At 38.4% G+C, this 25,817-nt stretch overlaps 4 protein-coding genes across 5 annotated transcripts; 2 read left to right on the top strand and 2 right to left on the bottom strand.

The window, feature by feature from the left end:
* The first annotated feature begins 51 nt into the window (after window positions 1-51).
* Window positions 52-827, top strand: Chchd3 (Coiled-coil-helix-coiled-coil-helix domain containing 3). Its single transcript, XM_090174179.1, has one exon. It carries the CDS (start codon window positions 144-146, stop codon window positions 684-686), a length of 543 nt encoding a protein of 180 aa, XP_090030305.1. The 5' UTR covers window positions 52-143; the 3' UTR covers window positions 687-827.
* Window positions 828-3,129: 2,302 nt separating this feature from the next.
* On the bottom strand, window positions 3,130-4,194 carry LOC149948971 (uncharacterized). Its single transcript, XM_090171192.1, has one exon. It carries the CDS (start codon window positions 4,192-4,194, stop codon window positions 3,130-3,132), a length of 1,065 nt encoding a protein of 354 aa, XP_090027318.1.
* A 12,876-nt stretch (window positions 4,195-17,070) lies between these two features.
* Window positions 17,071-20,881, top strand: LOC149948972 (pyruvate dehydrogenase protein X component-like). Its single transcript, XM_090174183.1, has 9 exons — window positions 17,071-17,251; window positions 17,319-17,402; window positions 17,461-17,561; window positions 17,960-18,132; window positions 18,196-18,469; window positions 19,195-19,270; window positions 19,329-19,390; window positions 19,449-19,672; window positions 19,990-20,881. The coding sequence occupies exons 1-9, from the start codon at window positions 17,140-17,142 to the stop codon at window positions 20,249-20,251; spliced, it is 1,368 nt and encodes a 455-aa protein (XP_090030309.1). The 5' UTR covers window positions 17,071-17,139; the 3' UTR covers window positions 20,252-20,881.
* LOC149948973 (uncharacterized) lies at window positions 20,868-24,553 on the bottom strand. Of its 2 annotated transcripts, none has more exons than XM_090174182.1 (7): window positions 24,308-24,553; window positions 23,598-24,097; window positions 23,280-23,529; window positions 23,144-23,213; window positions 22,839-23,071; window positions 22,015-22,434; window positions 20,868-21,947 (listed from the first exon to the last, which is right to left on the bottom strand). In XM_090174182.1, the coding sequence occupies exons 2-7, from the start codon at window positions 24,076-24,078 to the stop codon at window positions 21,635-21,637; spliced, it is 1,767 nt and encodes a 588-aa protein (XP_090030308.1). In that variant the 5' UTR covers window positions 24,079-24,097; window positions 24,308-24,553; the 3' UTR covers window positions 20,868-21,634. The 2 variants fall into 2 exon arrangements, with proteins under 2 accessions (XP_090030308.1, XP_090030307.1); XM_090174181.1 differs by having other exon boundaries at window positions 20,869-21,947; window positions 23,598-24,102.
* Between the last annotated feature and the right edge of the window lie 1,264 nt (window positions 24,554-25,817).

The raw sequence follows: 25,817 nt of genomic DNA on the forward strand, positions 1-25,817 counted from the left end.
TATGACAAGGAAACTGAAACTGAAATCATTTCACTTCGCCCGTCCCTACCGCGACATCTATCGGCCGTTCTACCATCGCAGCCAGAGAGAAATGAGTCCTTTTTAGTGATTTCTTGACTTTTTTCTAAAGTAAATCAAGTTGTATGGTCGTAATGGGTGGATCACCGAGTACTAGACGCGTAACTATTATTAACGAAGATACAGTAGGTGTAATTAAAGTATCAGAATCTGTTGTAAATCGTTTGAAAGGGGATGGTAGACCCGCCACCGACGGTCCAAGGCTTAATAGACCTCTCCCTGAAGATATCTCTTCAGGGGCACCTCCAATTAACGCGCCCGTATCTGGACAACGCTTTAGCACATTAGACAGTTTACAAATCAGGCAGCAAAAAGAGGAGGAGATCAAATTAATTGAAAGTAAATGGAGGTCCCAGCTAGAGGAACTCGAACACCAGAATCAAGAGCTCTACAAAATTGTTACTGGAAAGCTTAACGCTGCTGTTACCGAAGTTGAAGAGAAGAGTATGCAAAGAAGCTTCGCTCCTGTTTGCGAAGATGTTAAATCTGGTGTTTTGAAATGTTACCAAGATAATGCAAAACGTTCTTTAAACTGTTCTTCTCTCGTTTCGGATTTTATTAAATGCGTTGATAAGCAACGCAATGAGGCTATACTTAGCAGAGGTTAAATTAGTATGTATTCTCTCTTTAAATTTGTTTTTGTTTTATTGCATCATAAAAAATGGAAATAGATTTAACTCTCTAGTTTTGAAACAAAATTGTATTCATATAAGTTAAATGAAAATTAAACATCTAGGTTTGAAAGAATTTATTTGCTGTTGATATCATTTGTGGAGCTACAAGTCTTTTGAATTTTTTCGAGCAATAGTTCCATTCTGTGTTTCATTACTGGTTGACCTTTTCGGGTTTTTTTGTTTAACTTTGCAAATTTTTCTTGTTTCTGTTTTCTGTATCTAGCTAGTGCTTCGACCTTTTCTTGATTTTTCTTCCTTCTCTCCTGTTTCTGCTGTTGTTTTACAGCTCTCTTTTCGTTAAATTTGTCCATAGCCTTTTGAAATCCAGTTTTGTTCTCCCATGCATTATTTCTGTTGACTTGATTCCCTTTCCTACGCTTGTGATTACTTAAGTTATGCTGCTGTTTATTAAAGTCACATTGCTGGTTTTTATATTTAGTGTTCATATTGTTATAGTTAAATAGTACACCAGAGGCCTGAATTAAAAACGATGGCTAAATACTAAAATCAAACCGAAAACGTAAAATCCATACAGCGATACTTTCTGAAAAGGGCTTGCAAGTTGCAAGAACTTCTAAAAGTAGCAAGTACCAAGGCCTGAAAACTATCGATTTCCTAAAACAATTATCGTACACTAGAAAATAGGCGGTATATTTGAAATTCGTCAGAAATTGACATGGAACTATAGAAAATATATTTTCGATCCTTAACTTGGTCGAATAGGTCGATTCAGAAATTCAGTAATTGAATATTTAGATCCCCATGATGAGATTAACTTCATATCGTCGTATAGTTTATTTTTTTATTTTTTTAGTCGATTGTGACGTGTGGGACAATTCAGTCCTCTCGTCCATTTGATTAATCAGGGCGACATAGGTGTAACGGCCACGCCAACGGGGGATACGTGGGGACAGGGGTGAGGACACCCGTGGCGGAAGTATTCCGACAACCCGTTGGGGGATTGGTGGTCTTCCTCAAACGGCCATCCACAAATTTTGCCTCCCAGACGCTTGGGATTACAGGAGTACGCCACTACTCACGGCTAGTTTATTTATTTATTTATTTGTTTCACTAATAGGAACTTGGCCTACCAAGCCGAAATGGCTTTTGCGCAGGCACTTACAGAAAAGAATCACTCGCATGAAGCGAATATACAAAGTACAAAATAAATAATATTAATACAAAAAAAACATTGACATCCGTTGAAAAGGCAAGAATATTTAAGGGGAAAGAACAGCTCAGTGTAGGAATTACGGGGTGGTCAGTTACAGTGGAGCGGAATTTATGATAGTCCTTTATCAAAACAATAGACTGCAGAAGTTTATTCCAATCGTTAATAACAGAATGGGAAAAAGAATTGAGTCTCTGTGCCGTGTTGGCACGTGGTTTGCTGAGATAAGGGTGTGGCCCCTAGTTCGGTTCCCCGAGTCTAGGGCAAAGTAGTCGGAAAACCCAGAAAAATTGAAAATTTGTGGAGTAAGCACAGGTTATTGAGTTTATGGCGCATCATTACAGGTTCTATTTTTAGGGCTTTTAGCCGGGCAGGAGTGGGCCGTACTGAAAATTTGGAAGCAAGTTTTGTAAACTGGTTCTGAGCTTTTTCGAGTGCCTGTTGGTCTGTCTTCGCGTGTGGGGTCCAAATTGGTGAGCAGTAGTCAAAAATGGGAAGGATCAGAGAGTTGTAAAGCGATTTGACCAACAGAGGCGACCGGAAGTAGAGGTTCCTCCGCACTAGACCAGTGACCGCGCGAACTCGTTTGGCAACCTTGTTGGTGTGGCTAGTGAACTTCAAGGAGTGGTCAAGTTGTACACCCAGATCTCGCTCCGAGAGAGTAGTTTTAAGGGGCATACCGTTTAAAATGTAAACAAAATTGTAGTTTTTGTGGCCCAGGTGGTGGAGAGAGCACTTTGAGTCATTAAAGGATAGACCGCGCGATTTGGCCCAGTGTGCAGCCCTATCCAAATCAGATTGAAGATCATGACAATCAGAGAGAGTTTTGAGACGGTGAAAGAGCTTAGAGTCGTCGGCAAAGATTAGTATAAGCGCAACGAGTATGGCGTCGGGCAAAGAATTGATGAGTACATTGAAGAGAAGGGGTCCTAGGACAGAACCCTGGGGAACGCCCCTACATATATCACCCCAGCCGGACGCCACGCCTCGTCCAGCCACTGGGACCACAAATTCGTTGCTTCTAGTAGGTTAGTCAGACAGGATCGAGAAAACCGTGCTGGTAACGGGAGAAAAAGTTGGTGGCGGTTAGGTGGGCGGTAGTTTGGCAATGGACCAATTGTTCGCTCAATTTGGGGGTTTGGTTAAGGTTACTTATTGGGCGGTATTTGGTGCGGTCAGCTCGGGAGCCCGATTTGTGGACTGGGGTTATGTTGGCCTTTTCCAGGACAAGGGAAGCTGACATTCAGAGAAGGGGCGGTAAATTATCAAGTACAGTGGGAAAGAAAGAGCAATAGAAAGGGATTTTAACAGAAACGGGTGAACACCATCAGGGCCCGGGGATTTTGAAATATTTAATTTAGATATTAGCCCTTTAACGGTTGTAGGATCACATGTGAAACCCGTCAAGTTGGCCTGGGGAGTGGGCCTGGAGGAGGATATAGGGATTGATAGAGGAGGTGGCGGTGGCGGGGAAGCGACCGGTGTTTGTAGGGTGACTGTACTAGTAAAGTAATCATTCAATAGGGAAGCGGCTTCTGCAGTAGTGACAGTGTATGTTCCGTCATGTTTCATTAATTCGGTAATACCTTCTCTAGTGGAGCGAAATCTATTAACATGAGACCAAAAGGCTATAGGGTTGTCAGCGATATTTTTGGCCAAGGTATTTTCAAATTTCCACCTCTGGTTACGACAGTGGGAATTGTGGGCATTGCGCGCTTTTCGATACCGTTCGTATGCCGATGCCAGAGTTGTCTGGGAAGCAGATCGCTTTTTGGTTATCAGGAAGTGAGACCACGCATTGTTTTTAAAAGACCGACTGCGAATCGTTCGTAAATTTAATTTCGGCGGTTTTGGGGTTTTTCGCATGGGAACAAATAGATCCATACCCGTTTGAATTGTACGCAGGACAAATGACCAGACATCGGATATGCTGGGAGTCCCGAGGAGCGGAGACCAGTCAATGCCGGATAGGTAGTCATTAAAGGAGTTATAATCGCCCTTGAACAAATTTGGCCTAGGAGTAAAGTGAGGACTGGCCCCTTGAATTTGGACTTTGAACACAATGGTGGAATGGTCACTACGCCCCAGGGCTGCCTGCATCTCCGGGTCAGACACGAGATATTGGTCGGAAGAGAGGACTAAGTCCAGCACATTATCACGTTGGTGGAGGCCACCATTTCGGGTGGGGCTGTCAATAATTTGAAATAGTGCATTGTCCTTCACACATTCTAGAAATGCTTTAGTAGAGTGACAGGCCAAGGGAGTGGTCATTAGAGTGGTTCAGTCAATACGAGGGTAGTTAAAGTCACCAACAATGAGCAGTCTGTAACCCTGTCTTATACTGAATGCAGTAACACAATTGAGGAAAGTGGTGAGTCGTACATGGTTATTGTATTGCGGGTTTTGAGATCTGTAAATAACCGTGAGGAAGGTTACCACCGACGGCGTGGCCCTGTGAGACAGTGTGAACATCAGAATATCAAGACCCTCAGAACTGGGACTAAATTGAAACAAGTTAAGGTCAGCAAACTGATAAAGTCTGACGGATAAGGAATTGTCTACATATAGGGCCACGCCACCATAGGAACTAGTCCCCCTGTCCTGACGAAATAGAGAGTACCCTTTAATTGTTAGCTCGCTGTCCGAAAGTTTTGCTGACCAGTGCGTTGGGACATAAGGACGTGCCCGGCGGTTAAGTAGAGGCGTTGAAGAGGGGTGTGGTGCAGGAATATCCAAGGTACATGGTAAAAATGGGTTTGCCAAAGGGTTCAGTATGGAAGCGCTTGGAGGCTCGTTTGAAATATTTACAGTATTTGCATAGAGATAAGGTTTATACAATGCAAAAGTGTTCAGTGTCTTGCTCGAAATATTTACAGTTACGTTAGGAGAAGTCGTGTTCTCCCGCAATCGAATTAGTTTTTTGGAGCTGGAGGAAGGGGTTGATTAATAATCACATCCCGCGAAAGCACTTTACCATTTCGAATGCATAGGTTGGCTTCCCCTCCCGAAACACGCGTCTTTAGTTCTGCAACCGCAAGTTTGTGGGCCTCCCTTTGGGCTGGGGAGCGATCGAAAGTACACGAGATCTTAATTGAGTTATCAGAAGATTTCAAGGACTTTACGCCAGCCAGAAAGAGGTGTTTAAACTCCAGCGAAGGAAATTCCAGCTTGATTGCACGACAACGTTGGGGTGTGGTTTACGTACGTGTGGATCCCAGGCAGATCTAATCCAGCGTCTCTAAGGAGTTTTGTCACAGCGATGGCATCAGTCGCAGAGTCGTCGACCTCAGCCAGATTGTATACCATGGCATTAAACTGTCTGGAGGAACGGCGGTTTTCGGAACTCACATTTATTTATTTTTTTATTCGGGATTGTAACGTTTGGGACAATTCAGTCCAAGGTTAGTAAATTTTAGGCTATAAAAGGTTGCCTCGATAAGCTGTGGTTGCTAAGGGCTAAGGTTGGTAACTTCGTTGCTAACGAACATCGTGATGTCACTGAGATGAGATCCTATTGAAAATCAATGGGATCTTATCCGAGTGACGTCAGCAACAGACGAATTTTGGAGGCAATCCAAAAATTCTTTCAAACCGTTTCTCGATTGAGACCCCGTTGAATTCAGTACGCTCGTCCATCTGATTAATCAGGGTGAGATTATTTGAAATATGTGTAACGGCCACGCCAACGGGGGGATACGTGGGGACACCCGTGGCGGAAATATTCCGACCACCCGTTGGGGGATTGGTTGTCATCCTCACACGGCCATCCACAAACTCTGCCTCTCCGACGCTTGGGATTACAAGAGTACGCCACTACTCCCGGCTCCGTCGTCTTCTCCCATAGAAGTCTAAGCTTAAGGGTAAGAGTGTATGGCCGTGTTCAGTAACAGCAAACGGTTGGACCGTTGAATGCGCATTCGCTACTGTACTGATTGACGTCACGTTTGCAAACGGAGAGTCAACAAAATAAGCGGCTATGCACGGTACATTCATGGACTAATTAATTAGTCCATGGATGTACCGTGCATAGTTTAAATTTTGGTTATTTTTAAAATGAAATTTATGGTGTCGACTACATCGACGTCGACCTCAGATTAGATTCCGGCAAGCCGTTCTCCACATTTGACAACTATTTCGCCACTCATTAGTGCGGACGGAATTGAATTGACGAAATCATCGTCGTCACTATAAATGACGAACAGGGGTTCCTCCGCTAATTTCCTCGGCTTCGGTGTCCTGCTTGGTCATATCAAAATAGCACTATTTAATATCCTTATTTTGATTATTGTCAGTGGAAGAATAAATTAAGTTACTTACTGAGTTGGACGTACATTGGCCCTGTTAGGTGTTGGTATAGTTGTCGAAGACTGGTTGCGTTTTCTTGCGCTTATAATTCGATGTCGGGTCCTGGGATAACTTGTGCTCTCCCGGATTACCAGCAAATCTAAGTTCCAGAAATATTTAAATTTTTGCCCAAAAATAAATACCAGTAAATGTATAACACTCTGAAATTTTAAACCGATTCCTCCAGTCAACTGATCTTTTAAAAAAAAAGTCTAATTGTACCCGAAAACAGTTTCCGCTTCAACTTGCTTACGCCATAAGTATTCACCATTCCCAAGGTTTAACTCTGGAGAAAGGAGTTGCGGACATTGGGCCTAACGAATTTGCCCTCGGAATGACTTATGTTGCCGTGTCGCGGGTTAAGACTTTGGATGGGATTATATTTGACCCGTGTTTTAACATTGGGCGCCTTTTAAAAATCAACAATAAAGGTGGGTTGTGTGCCAAAAAAACTGAACTTAAAAGACTTAGCTCCTTTGGAGCACTACCACATAGGGCAAGCTGTGTGGAAAACTGGCAAACGCCGTATTGTTTTTGTTTCTTTTCCAAATAAAACGTAGTTTTCTTTTTCCACCGCCTTTCCTTTTCTGCTGGGGTGAGGGTATCAATAACTTAAGCCTAATTAACCAGTGAATTTCCAACTCGCTCCGCTCAGGTCTTTGTTGAAAGAGCCGTTTTCGGTTTTTGCGACGCCCTAGTTAAGGGAGACGGGATATAGGACTAGTGTGTGTGGTGTCTATGTGTGTGGTGTTGAATTTTCTTAATCCAATGTGAGGCTAGCGGCAGAGATTTACCGCGTCCAAGGCCTAATGTTTCAACTTCCATTATTAAAAATATTCAATTCACAAATAATTTTATTCCAAAACATTGTTAAATCGAAAATATCAAAGTCCAACTCTCGGAAACTAACCCAGTTTTTTTCTCCATAATAAATAAATTAAGCTAGGCCTAAATTCCTGGGTTCGTTGATTGCGAGCTAACTCAGCGAAGAAAATCGAAAAATTCGCGAATGAGAGCGAAATTGCGCCACGTGGCTACACCAAGGAGAATAAGGCTTTCGCGCTGTATAAAATCATCCTTGGAAAACCTACTTACGGCTTGTTGAAGAAAACCTAGTTCCCCCCCCCCCTGAATGACCACTTGCGTTGCCCTTTAAGTGACCTTCACTTAACCTTTCGTGGTATCTGGCCTATTCGGGAAAAGGGTAGTTGGGTTAGACGGTGTCAGAAGTCCAACTCGAGGCTGGTTAGTGTTAGTTTTCAAAAAACGGTTTGGTAAGTGTCATTCTTAAAGGGCAACGCAAGTGCCCATGTAGGGGGTGCTTGATTTGGAACTATGTTTTCGTATTGAAAATGGGTTTAATCATATATTCATTTCAACCATGAATATCGAACTGCATTAGGTAGTCACTCTAGCCTCAGTCGTTAGGATGGGAGGGTCTTAGATATTAATTATATTATGACCTTGATCCTCGCGTTGATCACGAGCCACCGCTAAAAAATAATAATGAAGGTGGAGGTGGGCAAATATTGTGAACAACTTCCAAAAATGAATGCTCAGAATTTTCTCACTTGGTTGGTAAATTGAGTATGAGCTCACGCCAGATGATTTTACTTTCCTGATTAGTTCGCTCAGTTACTGATGGTTCACGGCGAGGTGAGCGAAACCGGCTGATCAACGCGCTAGCCTGCTCAATTTTAAGCGTTGCGTCCTCTAGCAGCGGGATAGTTCGTTCACTAGAAAGCGCTGACTGCGGGCGGAGCGAGATCGCGCCGTCAGAGGCAGTAGTTTATTCACATTGAAATTTCTCGCCCCGCAGACGAAATGTTGAAATGGCACTACCGGTCAGTCTTGGAAATAAGGAATTTTTTAAAACTAGTCCTTAGGATTAGTGACCCCTATTGTCTACAAAAATAAACTGGTCCTTAGGACCAATGATCCTTACCATGATTTCTTTTCTATTGGTCCCATTGTAAATGATTTTTTATGGAATGTGAAACCATATAAATGTTTATAATTTAAGAAGGCGCAAATTGTGAATCGCGCCGCGTGGTGTTTTACTTCATTATTCATTGTAACTTAATACCACTACTAAAGGTTGCTGGTAACTTCGTAAGCCCTTCATCTCTAGTGTGACCATGAATCTATTATAGATGGTGTGACGTTTATTGTGTTAGAAAGAAACAAGTTGGCAAGCCAAAATATACCTCTCCTCGGAAGAATTGTCCCTAGCGGTATTAATTTTTCGAGATGACTTGTAATCTCCGCAATTCCGAGTTATTTACTAAAAACGTAATCCCGGTTCAATCCCGCCCGGTATAAAATTTTAATTATAATTAAAATAATTGAGACGAAACAACCGAGTATAATTTATTCAGAATATTATAAATTAAGTAGTTACAACAGCGGGTTAGACGTACTAAAACAATGCACAATTGAATTTAACCCTTTTTACAGTACATGTTTATCAGTTGAATATAATACTAAGCAAATTTTAATGAAAGAAATATCTACAGATGGTATTTGTATTTTTCTCGCTTACGAAATACTTGCCGCATCTTTAACGCTCATTTTATTTCAACGCTCGTAGACTTCCAGTTGACGTTGTGACACATACCGCATGAAAAAGACCAATGCCGTCCAATTTCCAATATCATATAATGACTCGCACACCCAGGAAATCATTGACTGCGTTAGAAGTCGTAGATATCCAAATATCCACACCAAATATATTTACAAGAAGCAAAAACCTTACCATCAACAAAGCACAGAGAGCCACTTGACTAACCGCCAGCTCTTAAAGCAATTAACGTTAAATTATCTCCTTTGAATTAACACAACTATATATAGGTCGTTAAGAATACCCGTAAATAAATAACAAAAAAAACTGACAGGGTCTACCCTTTAACCCTCTTATCTCGGCTCACTGCGCTAAAACAAGATTTAACCTTTAAAAAAACCAGATTAGGCCTTCATAAATTCATTAATAAAAAAAGACTTTATTACCTATTATGCTTACGATGCGTGTCTTAATTTCAGTGAACCTAAGGAGCTATCGGTGGTTCTGTGGTAGAGCGCTCGACTGCCAAGCCGAATGGTCTGGGTTCGAAACCTGGGTGGCGCATTTGTTTTTAATCAATAGAGAAACGCTAAATTAGAATTTCTTCGATGCAATAATTTCAATTTCAATTCTATTTCAATTAAACCAAAATTTCGTACTCTATTAAATACGCTTCCGATAAAGCTGAAGGTCTAATTTTCAACAATGTATCAAGTGTCGGTGGTTCTGTGGTAGAACGTCCGCCTGTCAAGAAGGAGGTCTCGGGTTCAAATCCCGCCCGATGCGATCGCAAATTGATACTAAGATGAATACCGTGTACAACTGGTGGAAACCCTGCCATTGGACGTTGATAGGTAGCATTACACTCAGCACTCGGTCCGTCCCAAAGTCATTAAGAAGAAGTTGGAGAGAAAACGTCCATATAGACACAACAGCCTCAACATGCACAACCATCAGAACACAAACACAACAAATTCAACACTCACAACCTACGCATAAACATTACAAAAACGTAAAACACCAAACCGTCACGACGGTAAGCGAAAAACACCATCCAAACCAAACCGCAAATGAATCCGTTAACGCTCACCGTCACATGGTGGTTTTGCCAACCCTTCGAGAAACTGCGAACGCAGAGATCTCGAGAAACTGCGTACGCAGTGATTACACTTTGCACCGAAAATGCGAACGCGTTCGCAGGCCTGACAGACCCACAGACCCACATACAGACACGGTGGTTGTATAACCCCTCCTAGGGGACTTTGTCCCCTCGGAGAGGTAAAAATAACGAATAAAACAAGTTGGCAAGCCAAAATATACCTCTCCTCGGAAGAATTGTCCCTAGTGGTATTAATTTCTTGAGATAACCCTTAAAGATATATCTCCGCAATTTAGAGTTATTTGTTAAAGATGTTATCCCAGTTCTATCCCGCCCGGTATAAAATTTTAATTATAATTAAAATAATTGAGGCGAAACGACCAATTTTAATTTATTCAGAATATCATTAGTTAAGTAGTTACAACAGTGAGTTAGACGTACTATAACAATGCACAATTGAATTAAACCCTTTTTATAGTAAAAGTTTGTCAGTTGAATATAATACAAAGTTAATGAAAGAAATATCTACAGAGGGTATTATAACGACCGTTCGCTTTTTGGTTTATAATGTTAATGGAATCGGGCCGATTTTAATTAAACGATAGTTTATCGAAATTTTGTTAAAAGAATATTCTCTAAGGCCGCGCGATAAATTTACGATAATAATTTCCCGTCGCCGTTATATCGAAAATTTAGTTGATTCGGGATTGCCAGAACTGTAATGTTGTGGGCGAGTGATTAGAAAATAAAATGGCAACCAGAATTATGCAAAATTATAAATGTTTATTTTTATTCAGAACAGTCTATGGAACGTTCTAGATTTAACTTTCATCAATAACCCAACAATATATATCCCTCCTACGTAATTGTACAGAACTGGTACTCAAGTGTCTAAGACTAGATTTGTCTTAGTTCATCGTGATTGAAAAATAAACCAAAACATACTTACACTTAAGTAAATATCATAAATTATACTGAGTAATTTTAACTAAATTCAAACTACCTTACTATAAACTCTTGCCTTAATTAACAGCTGAGAGCTGTTCGCTACTAATTACTTCCAATCTACTTAATTAGCCTCACAGGTTGAGTTGATAATTTCAAGGGTATAATTAGGTTATTCCAATTCAAAAAATAAAAACAATCAATTTTATCTTACAGCTGACTTGAGTTAGTTCACAATTACTTTAACACTTTCAGTCTTAAACACGCACTGTTCATACACTTAAGTCCATTCACTCACGTTCCAAACGCGAAACACAATTTAACTCTTTTCTTGACCGAAGACCGAACATACTAATTAAAACCGCAAAGTTACCTCATAACTTTTGACCGACACCAGGACCCCGTCCTGTAATAGTTCGTCTGACAGCCAAGAACTAAGAAAGACAATCTTCTTTATTGCCGGCAACGGCTTCATATACGTTAATTTGGCGTTTTTTAGACCCGTCAAGATTTGACTAAAGTTCGAAAAATTGAAGAGATTATATTTTTAACCGGTTTGATTGATAGTTCTCCACACGGTGGCGCTATATTATTACTTTGATATAGTTTTCGCGGGAGTTTTGAATAATTATCATTCAATAAACAATATATACAGTTCATAATCATAATTGTTCCTTTACTTGAATATTTTCCGTAAGGAAGTCAATGGCTCGGCGGTGAACTATCCGCATTGTAACAATGCGACCCGAGTTCAATTCCTACTAAAATATTTAATTAAATATAAGATTAATATAATCTATAAATATTTAATTAAATATAAGATTAATATAATCTATAAATATTTAATTAAATATAAGATTAATATAATTTATAAATATTTAATTAAATATAAGATTAATTTAATTTATAAATATTTAATTAAATATAAGATTAATTTAATTTATAAATATTTAAAATGATGTAGAATAAATTATAGTACCTAACTTTATAACTTTGTAAAGGACATTCGCCAAAGCTGTTTTTTAAAAAAGCACCGTAACTTAACAAGCGTTGGTGGCCGAGTGGTTAGAGTACATATCTTGCACGAGGCAGACCCGGGTTCGATTCCTAGCCGGCGCCAAAAATTCGCAAATTGATACTAAGACGAATACCGTGTACAACTGGTGGAAACCCTGCCATTGGACGTTGAGAGGTAGCATTACACTCAGCACTCGGTCCGTCCCAAAGTCATTAAGAAGAAGTTGGAGAGAAAACGCCCACACAAACACAACAGACTCAACATCCACAACCATCATAACAGAAACTCAACACTCACAACCGTCGTAACACGTACTCAACATCCACAACAATCATAACACAAACTCAACACCCACAACAGTCACAACACGAAATCAACAATCACGACCTACAACATAACAAAAACGAAATATCCGGTGAGCGTTACCCCTCCTAGGGGACTTTGTCCCCTCGGAAAGGTAAAAATACGCAATAACAACCCAATCAATCAGACTTCAGAAACAAAACTCATAGAAAAATAATATAACGCAGTCAAGCAATCAGACTTCAGAATCAAAATAATTCATAGAAAAATATTATAAAGCAGTCAAGCAATAAATTAGTTCAAATATTTAGATATCAAGCAATAGAAAATATAATATCAAGAAGCGCAACACCTTACCATTCACAAGTACGATTTTTCACGTTATTATAATGAAACCGGATAAGCTTTTGGGCATGACCTATGCTCTGAAAGGTTCCTCTAAGACTGGACGATTATGCGGGAAAAAGGAAATAAACTTAAAAAATAATAGATACAAATGTAAGACAGAAAAAAACCAACAATACCAAACATTAGACAAAAAAGAACGTAATCGGAATCAGTTAAAAAACACAACAAAAAATCGTATCCGAAACAAGATTTCACCTTTAAAATTTCATACGTAAAAAATGTAGACTTTAAAAACCATTAATATACTCTTCCGAGAAGCTGAGTTTATGATTTTCAAAGAAGAGTAACATGTATCGGTGGTTCTGTGGTAGAACAATCGCTTGTCACGCAGGAGGGCTCGGGTTCGAAACCTGGGCGGCGCTTTCGTTTTTAATCAACAGAGAATACGCTACATTAGAATTACTTCGATGCAATAATTTAAATGGAACACGAAATTTCGTTCTATTTAGTAACAACCAAAATTTAATACTCTGTTAATTTGTCTAATTTTCGATTAAGCCTAATAAGTGTCGGTGGTTCTGTGGTAGAACGTCCGCCTGTCAAACAGGAGGTCTCGGGTTCAAATCCCGCCTGATGCGATCGCAAATTGATACTAAGACGAATACCGTAAACAATTGGTGGAAACCCTGCCATTTGGACGCTGAGACGTTTATCGTAACCCTCAGCACTCGGTCCGTCCCAAAAAGTCAATAAGAACAAGTTGGAGAGCAAAGATGCATATGCAAATTCAACACTCACAACCACCATTACACAAACTCAACACTCACAACCACCGTAACAAACAAACTCAACATTCCTACACTACACATAAACATTGCAACAAGTTCCCATTACAACTGAGCCGAAACCGAAATGACGGCGAGCGTTAACGAAGAAAACGATTAAGCCGTCAGACGGTGGTTTTGCCAACCTTTAACAAAGATTTCACGACTATTGGACTTTGCTCCCGGTAACGCGTTTTGGACTTTGCCCCCGGTAACGCGTTCGCACACACACACAGACGCGATGATTGTAAATCCCCTCCTAGGGGACTTTGTCCACTCGGAGAAGTAAAGAAGTCGGAGTAGAAATTGGAAGAAAGCTTGAATTTTTAAACTGGTCCCGCCTCAATGCCCATAAAAAAAGTGAATTATTAAACTGGTCCTACGGACCAGTTACCCCCAGTATTTTAATTAAAAAACTGGTCCAAGCAATTAATAAACTGGTTTTGGACCAGTGTACGTGTGTTATTTCCAAGACTGCTACCGGACCGGTATCTCTAGATTTGTTGCTGAATCAAAAGTCACCAGACGCAGACGACACTAGTTGCCATGACTGGGTGGGATCATACTAGCTTGGAGGAATAAAACAAGTATACAGGAGTTGCGGAGTGCTGCGAAATCGGTTTCGTCAGTGACCGTGAACTCGCGCGAGACGGAGGGGTTCAAACGCGACTAGCGCCAACTGCATTCGGAATTTTGCAACTATTCTCATTTTATAGCATTGTTTTCGCGTCATCTGGTTTGTTTTATTCCTCCAAACAAATACGAGTCATTTTGGAAAAAGGCGCAAGGAATTTAGAAATGTTTCAAAACAAACCAGACGACGCGAAAACAATGATATAAAATGATAATAGTTGCAAAATTCCGTATGCAGTTGGCGCTAGTCGCGTTTGAACCCCTCCGTCTCGCGCGAGTTCACGGTCACTGACGAAACCGATTTCGCAGCTCTCCGCAACTCCTGTATACTGGTTTTATTCCTCCAAGATACTAGCGGGTCTAGAAGGCCGTTTCCTATGTTGTCAGTAACCTAAAAAGGACTATCACTTATAATATTATCTTAGCGAATAAGTAGAATAGTCCATTAAGAAAAGGGATAATAAAGCTAAACCCTAATCAAATTTGAAGAAATTTAAAAACTTACTAATAGCTCGTACCGATAGGTCTTCGAGCAAACAAAAAGACGTGAAACTCGGACCAAATAGATCTTCGAGTGAAAAATTACATTAAATAGCCAGAAATTCCAATGGTAGACCGGTTTCGTTCTATTTGGGACTCGTCAGTATCAAAGATAATTTAAACTCGTACCCTAGATTCGAAATCACTCTCTCGCGCGTTGCCGATAGCGTTTACCCACTTCCCGGTGGAACTCAGAAAAAATTCGCTCCATGGTTTGCGCCTTACCGCAACCGATGAAGCCCGATTTTTCTGAGGTCACGTGCCGGAAAAGGGTAAACGCTTCGTAACAAAACCGTCAATGGGAAAGCTTTCAGTATTCGAATCTAGGGTACGAGTTTAAATTATCTTTGTCAGTACCGTGCGGGAAATCTGGCTTGCGACTATAACACCCAAAAGAGAAACTAAGCCTAAACATTAAAAATTTCAAAACGAGTTGCATAGCAACATAAAGCCGAATAGGGGGAGAGTGGTGGAGATAAGTTTTAGTTTATATGCAATGTTAAGTTAAAAGTAACAACCTATGGACTGCATTGTAAAGGATGATAAAATTAGGGAATAAGTAGAATAGTCCATCATCATCCTTTACATAGGTGGTTCCTTTTAACTTAACATTGCATATTAACTTATCTCCACCACTCTCCCCCTATTCGGCTTTCCGTTGCTATGCAACTCGTTTTAAATTTTTTAAAGTTTAGGCTTATTGTCGCAAGCCAGATTTCCCGCACGGTACTGACGAGTCCCAAATGGGGCTAAACCGGTCTACCATTGGAATTTCTGGCTATTTAATTTAATTTAATTTTTCACTCGAAGATCTATTTGGTCAGAGTTTCGCGTCTTTTTGTTTGCTCGAAGACCTATCGGTACGAGCTATTAGTAAGTTATAAATTTCTTCAAATTTGTTTAGGGTTTAGCTTTATTATCAATTTTCTTAATGGACTATTCTACTTATTCGCTAATTTTATCATCCTTTACAATGCAGTCCATAGGTGGTTCCTTTTAACGTAACATTTAATATCAAGAATGTATTGAAGTTACTAAGAGTATTTCAGCGTAGCATTAACCCCTGGTACCATCCTCACAGCTTTTGTGGAGAAAGTTCGTCTGCATTTAAGGGGCATTCAAAATCATACCATATGTAACATAATTACTCATAAGTATGCCACTAGCTCTATTTCTTAACTAACGGTTTGTTTCACAGATATTGCGTCATCCGTACCCTACGTAATATTTGACGTCATCGAATCTCATATGCTGTCGTATAATTAGCTCTACGTCTGATAAACCGACTGCCATTATTTTAGTAAACAAACCGGTTTGAACAACCAAGGCTTTGGAGCTAAAATGAACTACAATATAGTGTCAAGTTCTGTTAATGTAATTAATTTGCAAATTAATGAAGTTCTCGGAGACTCACGTTCTAAAATAAATTTGCATTGTCAAATAAAAGAAGCAGGTTTATTGGAAAAAATAGTTGAAATTCAGGTTGAGCTTTTCTGGTGCATCTACAAGGTTGGAGTCTTTGGCTCTTTGCAGATTCTTTTGAGCCTAGGCCTAACTCTTCTGGGTTTTAATAACGCTGGTGGAATATCCCACTTCGACGTTTTGTTGCATTTTCGGAAAGCGATCACTTATTGGTCATTTTCCCGAACCTTTTATTTTTCTAAATTACTCATAATTTAACTTCATCCGCACAAACCGAGCGAGTTTATAAATTTAAATAAAGCTACATTGGGCTGATTAAAATTCCGACGCAAAAAATTCCTTCTCAATTTAGAGGTTTTCCATTGGCTTAAATAAATATGTTACTAGCCAATAGTGTGACTACCAAAATTACTTGGATTAATAAAAAGGTTAAAATCTAACGTAGTCCACCTTTTTACTGGTTCGTGGTAAAACAAACCGTTAGCAGAGAGGGAAAGCAGACGAATTTAAGCTACAAAGGCTGCGAGGATGGGAATCAGAATCCTGTAGTTCAATATTCTTAGTAACTTCAATACATTCTTGATTATATTATCTTCCATGCTTTAAACCCGAATTTTTACTCACACTAGTCAGTGACTACTGAAATAAATTAAGATAGGAGGCTCACTGGCCAGGCTAAAAAAAATATCCTTATGTCCAAGCCTGCTTCTAGAGCCACAATTTTTATATGCTCAGCTGGCTGGGGTCTCGACTCTCGACTCCTCGAGGTCCAAGGATCCTTGGAGGAACACTCTTTTGAAATCATGTATCCCACCATGGACGTCTTATAAACCGTCCATGATCCCACGCTCATACCTATCATTAGTCGGTGGCGTCACCTACCTTTCAAAAGAAAACAATTTTTTAAATGTCTGAATATACTCTGTTCACGCTAGTCGTATATATATAGCGCCACAGTGATAAGCTTAAATTATTAACACCACTGGCTTGCGGTAGATGACGCCACCGACTAATGATAACTGTTTCGATACTTACGTGGTTCCAAGGAAGTGTCCCCAGCTATCAAATACAAATTGTGACTCCAGAAGTACTATATTCCCAACTCAATGGTCGTGTCCTCTGCATGAAATCTTTTAGCGAATTGTCCTCCCTGGCAGATTGCTAGCAGCTGTAGAGGGTTATGGCTTTTTCATTTGTAAAAGTAGCCCATGGAGCTATTTTTCGAAGCTTTAGACCTTTAACTATCAATAAGTCTTTAAAATGGTACTTTCATTCTTCATCAAATCTGTTAGGCAAGTACCATGATAGTCTAATTATTACGTCAATTTTCTTCCTAAATCTTGGCTCCATTAAATTTAGGTACCAAAGGTATCGAAATAAAAATGCCAGCGTTATCACCGACTATGTCTGAAGGAACAATCATAGGATGGATAAAGAAAGAAGGTTTAATTGACTACTATTGCATTAATTAAGCACTGGTTGAACAGGTCATTGGTCGTAGGTGATGAAATTTCCCCTGGAGATGCATTATGTGAAGTCCAAACAGATAAAGCAGTTGTATCCCTTGAGCTTGAGGAAGAGGGAATTTTGGCCAAAATATTGGTAGATACTGCTCCAAAACATTACAGGCTATATCTAAAGCAACATAAGACCCAAAAGTGTGTCAGTATGCTATAATGTTTAATGACAGCTTGTCCGATATAAAAAGATGGACAGGGAGAGGGGATTAAAAATACGTTATCAAAATTGTAAATTTTGTCCACTTCAGTGTCACATAGTGGAAACTTTTTACGACGTATGTCTATGGGCTAGTAAATCAAAGAGAAAAATTGCGACAAACTAAATATATTGCTACTAGTACTATTCGAACTAGTAGGCTATGTAGTCTATTGAGAGACTCGCTCTCAGTAAATATTTTAAGGGACGCAAAGGTAGAATTGAAACACTTTTGGGTCTTACATTCCTTTTGGTTATGTATTTAAAAAAAACACTAACTACAGGTGCCAGCTGAAACAAAAGATATTAAGATTGGTACTCTCATTGCTCTAATGGTTGAACCTGGTGAAGATTGGAAAGACGTGGATATACCTGCAACCACTTCGGAAACCCCCGCTGCTGCCGCCCCCACTGTTGAATCTAGTGCTACATCTTCAAAAGAAGATGCAAAAACTGGGTATAAATGCATTGAACCTCAAATCTGAACTTAAAGTTTATGTTTTTCACTAATTATTTCCAGAAAATTGGGTCCTGCTGTGAGAACAATTCTCCAGCAATACGGACTTAGTGCCCATGATGTACAACCCACTGGGCCTCACCATGTTTTACTAAAAGGTGATGTCTTACGATACATAGAAATGCACAAACTTACCCCAAAAAGTTCCGGTGACCAAGTGGAAAGTGCAAGGCCAATAACGACACCAATCTCTGTGGTAGCTCCTGAACAAGAATACATTGATATTCCTCTTTCAAATATGAGAAAAGTCATAGCTAAAAGGCTAACTTTGTCCAAGGTATCTACGTTACTTAACCCACTAAATGAATTCATATGGTACAATAAGTAACGCAATTGACGCTAAAGATATTGAATAAGAATGATAACTTTCGCTTCATTGTAAAAAAAAGGCTGGAAGGGATTTCTTGGGATACTGTTACTAGTGATCGTATAGGGACCCTGACCTGACCTGGTAAGTCGGGGATCCCTGGGTTAGGTTGTTAAATTATTTGATCGGGGTTTTTTTTAGTCGTGTTTTCCAAATCGAAAAAATGCCCGAGCGAGCACTTAGCTACAACCAAACCAGGGAAGGAGGGGGCAAGCCAGCCTATTCTCTCAGCGACTTCTCTTGTTCGAAGGTACAAAGTTCGTGTCGCACTCACCTCTCATTTTGATTTCGTTTTTGGTTTTACTTTTAAATAGTCGGATGTTGAAGCGATTACTCTCGTCCCGGCGTCAGCGACTACTCGTTTGTGCTAGGCTGTTGTTTCAATTTCGCTGTCAAAGTCAGTTTAAAAACACATAAACATAAAAACTTCGGTGGTTTTTCTCACCCCAATCTGGACTCAAATGTCACCCCATGCGATCACTAGCGGTTACCACCAGTAACAACCCACTTATTAGTCCATTTATAATTTGTATGGTCTTTGGTAAAATAGACTATTTGTAGAAAAATTAGAGTTGTTGTACTTATGGCTTTTTGTTACTTATGATGGAAGTAATTGTGAAAATTGATTTTTTCAGACCACAATACCTCATGCATACATGAATATCAATAGCGATGTTGGTAAAGTTGTTGAGATGAGACTGAAAATGAAAAGTAATTTAGTTCATCCTTAAGTTTTTAAAGTTTATTAATAGTATATATATCGTATTAGGCGATGGTATTGCCGTATCCGTTAATGATTTCATCATCAAAGCTGTAGCATTGGCTCTACAAGTATGAAATAAATGCCAATTATTCAAACGAAAGTATTAAATGTAATTTCTCCTTTCAGAGGGTTCCTTCGCTAAATGTAAACATGAATGGTGATTCCGTTCAACCTTTATCCACCGTTGATATAGCAATCGCTGTCGCTACTGATACGGGACTTATAACTCCGATAATAAAGAATGCAGATTATATATCTGTTCCTGACATCTCAAAGAACGTGAAGGAATTAGCAGCTAAAGCCAGACAGGGCAAACTACAACCGCACGAGTTTCAAGGAGGATCTTTCAGGTAGTTTTTTTTTTCAGGGGTATGCAAATATCATATTTGATACTCAGAATATTTTTCTGCCCTCATGAAATGCCAAAATGAATATTTCAAACAAAAATTTGGTTGAATATTTTCAGTGGGAAAACCTTGAAATCTAATTTTTTCACGTAATCTTAAAATTAACAAAATTGTTTAGACACAATTTTTTTTTTTAATCTTCGCAAGTTTTTAAGCCCTATGCAATTGAATTATTTCTGTCCCAAATTTTTGCACACCTCTGTTTTTGTATTCCTACATTCTGAACAGAAATAATTCCTTTATTATGTATACCTAATTAGCATATCTAACCTGGGAATGTTCGGGATCTCGGAATTCAGCGCAGTCATAAACCCGCCACAAGCTGCCATTCTGGCTGTTGGGTCATCAAAACCAGTCGCTACAGCTTCCGGGGCTAGTCTTAAAATGACGTCAACGCTCTCTTATGATGCGAGGGCCATAACGGAACAAAATGCAGCTGATTTTTTAGAAATCTACCAAGCTTTCATTGAAAACCCCCAACTGCTTTATTCGGAAAGCAATCGTGTTCAAATATTTAACTGAATTGTCAAAATACTCTGTTAAACAAATTTTCTTAGTTTAGAATATTAATAAAGAAGCCAGTGGGATTTATTTAGTGTTGGACAATAATTCAAATCAATAAGCCGAACCCACCCTGTCATGGCGATTAACATGTGACAGCTGAACTATTAATCAGCAAAGATCCTGAAACTATAGAAACTGTCATATTCAAAATAGTGGTTTGGAGATGGCTGAAGTGTAATTTTCATTAGGTTGAATCTCTAATGCATTTTACCAAGAATGTATTGAAGTTACTAAGAATATTGGACTACAGGATTCTGATTCCCATCCACCCAGCCTTCGTCTGCTTTCCCATTCAAGTTTGCTATATGGTATGACTTTGAATGCCCCTTAAATGCAGACGACTTTCTCCACAAAAGCTGTGAGGATGGTACCAGGGGTTAATGCTATGCTGAAATATTCTTAGTAACTTCAATACATTCTTAGTGGGATTTGCTTATTTGCCATGTTAGTAAATTCTAAGTTCAGTATTGTAATTGATTAAATTACAATATTGGTCAAAACTTGATTTATTTCTAATCTAATTGCTGTATATGCCCGGTTTATTTAAAATTTGTAGTTTTTTTTTGGAAATATATATAATTGTTGATAGATATGGTAAAATTTTATTCATACATATAATCATATATAGCAATTTTTTTGTCTATTAAGTTAACATCGCAAAAAAGATTCACGAGTAAAGCTTGGGGTTTTTTTGCATATAGTTGACACAAAATCAAGGGGAAAATGGGCTAGTTTTGGCACGAGGCAAACATTAAACGAAATATTTATTTGACGTTAGCCAAGGCTTGGCAATTTTCTCTAGGAAAACTAATTTTTTGACACAACACCTAATTTAACAAGACTAAAAAAAACATCACATACAATGTTTTTTCTTTCCTTTTTTCGAGACTAACAATGTATTTTAGGCAACTTTCTTTGTAGTTTATTGGACTCTACTATTTTTTACCAGTAATGAAAATACTGTACTATCATTTTAAAATATAATTATAGCGGAAGAGGCATAATTCTTTTTTTAATGGGTGGAGATTATATATTTTTGGCTTTTTTGGAATGATTGTTAGTTGTGCGTATAAAAAGATTTCTACTAGCTTTTTTAGAGGCTTACTGTTTATTTTGGCACATTATATAAAGTTTTTTGGGCTAAAAATGCTTCCAAGCCCAACTACGAATATCCTGGGCACTAACCTTTACATTAAGTTAAATAAAAAACCCAAAATTCAGGCAATAATTTAAGTATATGGCTTATTTAAAAGATTTCTTTTCACAGTCGGAAATGTCTTTTAGGGGTGAAGTAAAAAAATATTGCTCGTATAAGAAGTGCGCAAACTCCCTGGACTTCTTTCAGGGAGTTAATCTTCTCGACCTTCTCAATCCTAGAGGTCGTAGTTCTAATGGACTGGGAGATCTCCAAGCCCTTTGTGCTTTAGGAGTGGACATGGGACATTGGTGCAAACTGCGTGTTCGGTGCCTTGACCTTCTTTTAACTGAAAATGACTGAAGTTCTAAGGGACTCATTGGACTAGGCGTGGATGGAAGAGGAATGTGTAGGCAATTACGAGTAGCGCTGCTGTTTCTCGTCAATGGGCGACAAGGACTAGCGTGTCTGGAGAGAGGAGTTTGGAATTGACGGAAAGCCATTTGAAGACTGGCGGAGCTGTGTAGAAAAGCAATTTAAATAAACCTCTAAAACATAAGTTAGAATTTAAGCTCCAAGTAATTACCTTCCGACGAGTTTTTTCAAGTTTCCAGCTCTTTTCATTCCAATTGCATGAATTGGCGAGGCATTTGTTACGGATTTGAAGGGAGTTCTTTTTTGAGGTTGGGAATATTCGAAGCTGGTTTCACTGTCCGAACTGGTAAGATTGCTCCCTTTCTTTTTGGGCGTGGAAGTGTTCATGGCAGATGCGTATCTTCCCATAAAAACTCGACTTAAACGCTGAAGAACGTTTTTAGGTGGGCTACTCTTGATTTTGTTGCGTAAATAGTTGGTGGATGAAACGTTGGAAGTTTTTTTGGCATCATTTTTCAAGATATTCTTCTCTTTTTTGGCTTCTTCTTGAATGACAGCTTGGATACATTTAATCTCCCAAACTTCAAATTTCACCGTTCTCAGGGAAGACACCAAGGAATCTCGATTGCAACTGAAAAATTTTACAACTCAATTACTGAAAATTACAATTAAAATTGAAAAAACTGCTGTCAGGGATGTGTTTTAAAATTTTTCTTGTAATGATAATTGAGAATCTACCAACTATTTTTCTATTATTGATTACATTAATTAAATCACTAAATTAAGTTTTAATTAAAGAGAAACTATATTAAGGGGGAAATATCTTTTCTTAACTATACACACTATTATACACATTTTCGTGAAAGAGGAAAGAAATACTAAAAGACAGTACAAAATTTAGAAAATAGGGTTTCCTTTAAAAAGGAAGTGTAGATCATACTAGCAAGCCTGGAAGAGAGACGCGTACATTTTTAATATACCTAAATATGCTCTTCATTATAGGGATTAAAGAAAAATGATAAAATGGTGGCTAACAATTCGTGAGGCACTTTTTGCAAAATTGGAATGACTTTGTTAACATCGTCTATGTTGAGCAATTTCGTCGAAGACAAGGATACAATAGCGAGGGCCGAATGGAATAAAACTACACTGCCGTCTAAAAGCAGCAAGTCCCAAATGGTCAAGACACTATCCCAGCAAGGCAAATTTGTAAACAAGCAAAGAATCCATTTTGGAAGGAAGAGAAGTGTGTCCACGTTTAAATTTTCCTTGGGAAAAGGAAAGTAACGTGAGTGTTTTGCAAAATTGTATTTAACTGTGGGAGATAAAAAAATATTAACAAGGTGCTCAGCCATTTGAGGAATTTTTCTCTCTAGGACTTTGTGAAACACTTTGGCCAGACCTTGAACACTGTTTAATAGAGGAAAAAAACTGTTACCCCAAAATAATATCATGAACATCATTTAATGAGAATACCGTTCCAGTTTGCAATCGTAATATCCAAACAGATATTTTTTTCTTTCAAATAAAGCTACAAGGGCCCAAAATGCTTCTTTTTCCTGAAGATACATGAGTAGCATTCCTCCTAAGTAAGACATTCCTTGGCAATAATTGATAATGGGGTTATATTGGGTATACACTGCTAAGATACGGAAAAGCATAGCTCTTCCTTCCACACCGTCAGCATTATTCACAAAGAAATTACGATGAGTGGGATAACTACGCCCTATTTTAAGGAAATTGACTACTTTAGATGGTTATCTAGAATTTTTAAATCCATTAATGAAAGCTCACCAACATCCAGTAGAATTTGCCTTATGGCTTGTACATCTAGCTTATTCTTTTCGTTGTGCTCAATTTTTACGTTTGACAGCAACTGCTCGGCTTTTTGAACATTATACTCTGTAACTCCCAGTTTAACCATTTTATCTCGAAGTTTTTGAACATGGTTTTCGTAGCTGAAAGAGGAAGACGCTTGCAATCCTGGAAGGTCCAACATCTTTCTCCAGAGATCAGATCGAATACCAGAGGGAACTCCTTTTAGTATCAAATTCCTCACTTTTTCTTGTCTCACGGAATTTCGGTATTTCCCCCATCGTTTCAACACTGATTGCCAAGCTTGTAGAAGTTCTGAAGAGGATTCTATGGAATTGGAGTAATCGTGACAACGATCATCTTCTAGCTCATCTCCACTTTTTGTGAATCCATGCTGACCACCATGACCACTGGGATTTAAAATAGCGAAACCATGTTCATCCCATACCTCCTCGGTCATTTCAGCGTTTCTTACGCAACTGCTCTAGTTACATGAATAGTTTGAGAAAGATTTCAACGTTAAAGACCTCAATTATCTTCAGGGCTAAATACTAAATAGATCGTATTGCGTAGTAAAAATAAGTAAATTTGGTTGTGTTAAATATTCTTAGGACTAATTCAATTTCGCAAATTTTTGTTATTAATGCTCATTCATTTTAAGTAATATTTAAAAACAAAAATTTCTTTACATTTTCGTGCTGTTCTTGTCAAAATATTATCGTCATAGCCGTTACACCGGTTCGTTTTCGTTGAATATTTTTGAATCGAAATAATCGTAATCGTTTTTCGGTACCCGTCGCTTTCAAGGCGATAGTAAATTAGCCTGACCACATAAAATGTCAACTTCAGTTTTCAGCGACTATTTTTCTCTTACACCTGCAAACCCTATTGGCCAAATTAGTATATTCTGAAGAGCTCACAGTGACTAGAGGCGTTGTCCAAAGTTGAAGTAACTTTAGTTATGATTATGAGCAGCTCTACTAGATGGCGTTACCATACATAACTTATCGGTTTTATTGGGATTTTTCGGGATGAAGAAGCGGGACTGGTCACTGGCGGCGATAAGTTCTTCCCATCGCAAATGTAATTCGGAATTGGCTTTATTAAACTCGTTAAGTTAAAGTTTGAAAAGTATTTTTAAATAGAATTCTAAAAAGTTCGTGTCGCATTCGTAAGGCTAGGTACAGAAAACGTTTGCATTAAACGTTAAAGATCAGTGTAAATGAAATGAAATAGATAAACACAAGCCTTGGCATTTTGAAAAAAAAATGAGTTAATTTCAATGGGAAATTGGCGCGAAGGAGAAGCCAACTTTGAAGTGTTCAAATTGAGGCCCAACTTGATCTTCAAAGGTGGTGATCGTCATACATAAAAGATATCGGATGCGAGTTAATGGTAAGAATGCATTTTCTTAGTTGGAATTGCTATCAAACTAATTTTACATAAGTTGTCACATTGCTCGAAATTGGTGTTAACTCATTAAAACTGTTAAAACATACAACAAACATTATGGAGGTTTTCATGGCGCTAACATATTGATGGGTGCTTCTTACTGTGAAACCATGGTACAATAAATTAAAAAAATATATACAAATTAAGTTTGCAAAAGTTTCCAAATAATTGTAAGGCATGTATCAAAAGTAAAGTAATAAATGTAAGGTAATGGCACTCTTTTAAGGATACTAATGAAAAAGCTGATGCCATAAAATAATAAGACATCAATGACAATTCCAATTTGTTACTGTCCCAGTTACATAAATAAGTCTGAGGTCAAACATAGTTATAAAATAACTAGAATTTAGCTGAATCTTATGAGGTGCCAAACTGGAAAAAAGTAATATGATATAAACATATATAGATTATGACGTTTTAAAATATAGATTAGGAACTTACAAAATAGAATGTAAACAAATATATAAAGTATGCACTTTAACAAATATAAAGTATGAACTTTTACTAATATGAAGAATGTACTTTTACAAATATAAAGTATGATCTTTTACATATACAGGGTGTCCACTAATTAAAAAATGAAAAATTATAAATAACTGAAAAGTGTTTTTTTTTTAAATTTTCAAATTTCTATGGAACATTCCTCACAGGGGGACATTAACTTGTGTAAAATTGAATGACCTTGAACCATGTCTTCAAAGTCTTTCATAAACTATCTCGAGAACCATTGGGTTTATGGCTTTGGTT

This window comes from Leiobunum rupestre, chromosome 4 (assembly GCF_980474605.1).
Source record: "Leiobunum rupestre chromosome 4, qqLeiRupe1.1.hap1, whole genome shotgun sequence".
Classification (NCBI taxonomy): domain Eukaryota; kingdom Metazoa; phylum Arthropoda; class Arachnida; order Opiliones; family Sclerosomatidae; genus Leiobunum; species Leiobunum rupestre.

Excerpts from the sequence above, each read along its gene's own strand:
- Chchd3 (XM_090174179.1), top strand. The coding sequence starts at position 144 with ATGGTCGTAATGGGTGGATCACCGAGTACTAGACGCGTAACTATTATT.
- LOC149948971 (XM_090171192.1), bottom strand. The coding sequence starts at position 4,194 with ATGACCACTCCCTTGGCCTGTCACTCTACTAAAGCATTTCTAGAATGT.
- LOC149948972 (XM_090174183.1), top strand. The coding sequence starts at position 17,140 with ATGGCTTTTTCATTTGTAAAAGTAGCCCATGGAGCTATTTTTCGAAGC. Across the intron at positions 17,562-17,959 it reads GAATTTTGGCCAAAATATTG|GTGCCAGCTGAAACAAAAGA; the intron begins GTAGATACTGCT and ends CACTAACTACAG. Across the intron at positions 19,271-19,328 it reads GATGAGACTGAAAATGAAAA|GCGATGGTATTGCCGTATCC; the intron begins GTAATTTAGTTC and ends ATATCGTATTAG.
- LOC149948973 (XM_090174182.1), bottom strand. The coding sequence starts at position 24,078 with ATGACCGAGGAGGTATGGGATGAACATGGTTTCGCTATTTTAAATCCC. Across the intron at positions 23,072-23,143 it reads CTCAAATGGCTGAGCACCTT|GAAAATTTAAACGTGGACAC; the intron begins GTTAATATTTTT and ends CCTTTTCCCAAG. Across the intron at positions 21,948-22,014 it reads TTGAAAAAACTCGTCGGAAG|CTCCGCCAGTCTTCAAATGG; the intron begins GTAATTACTTGG and ends TTTTCTACACAG.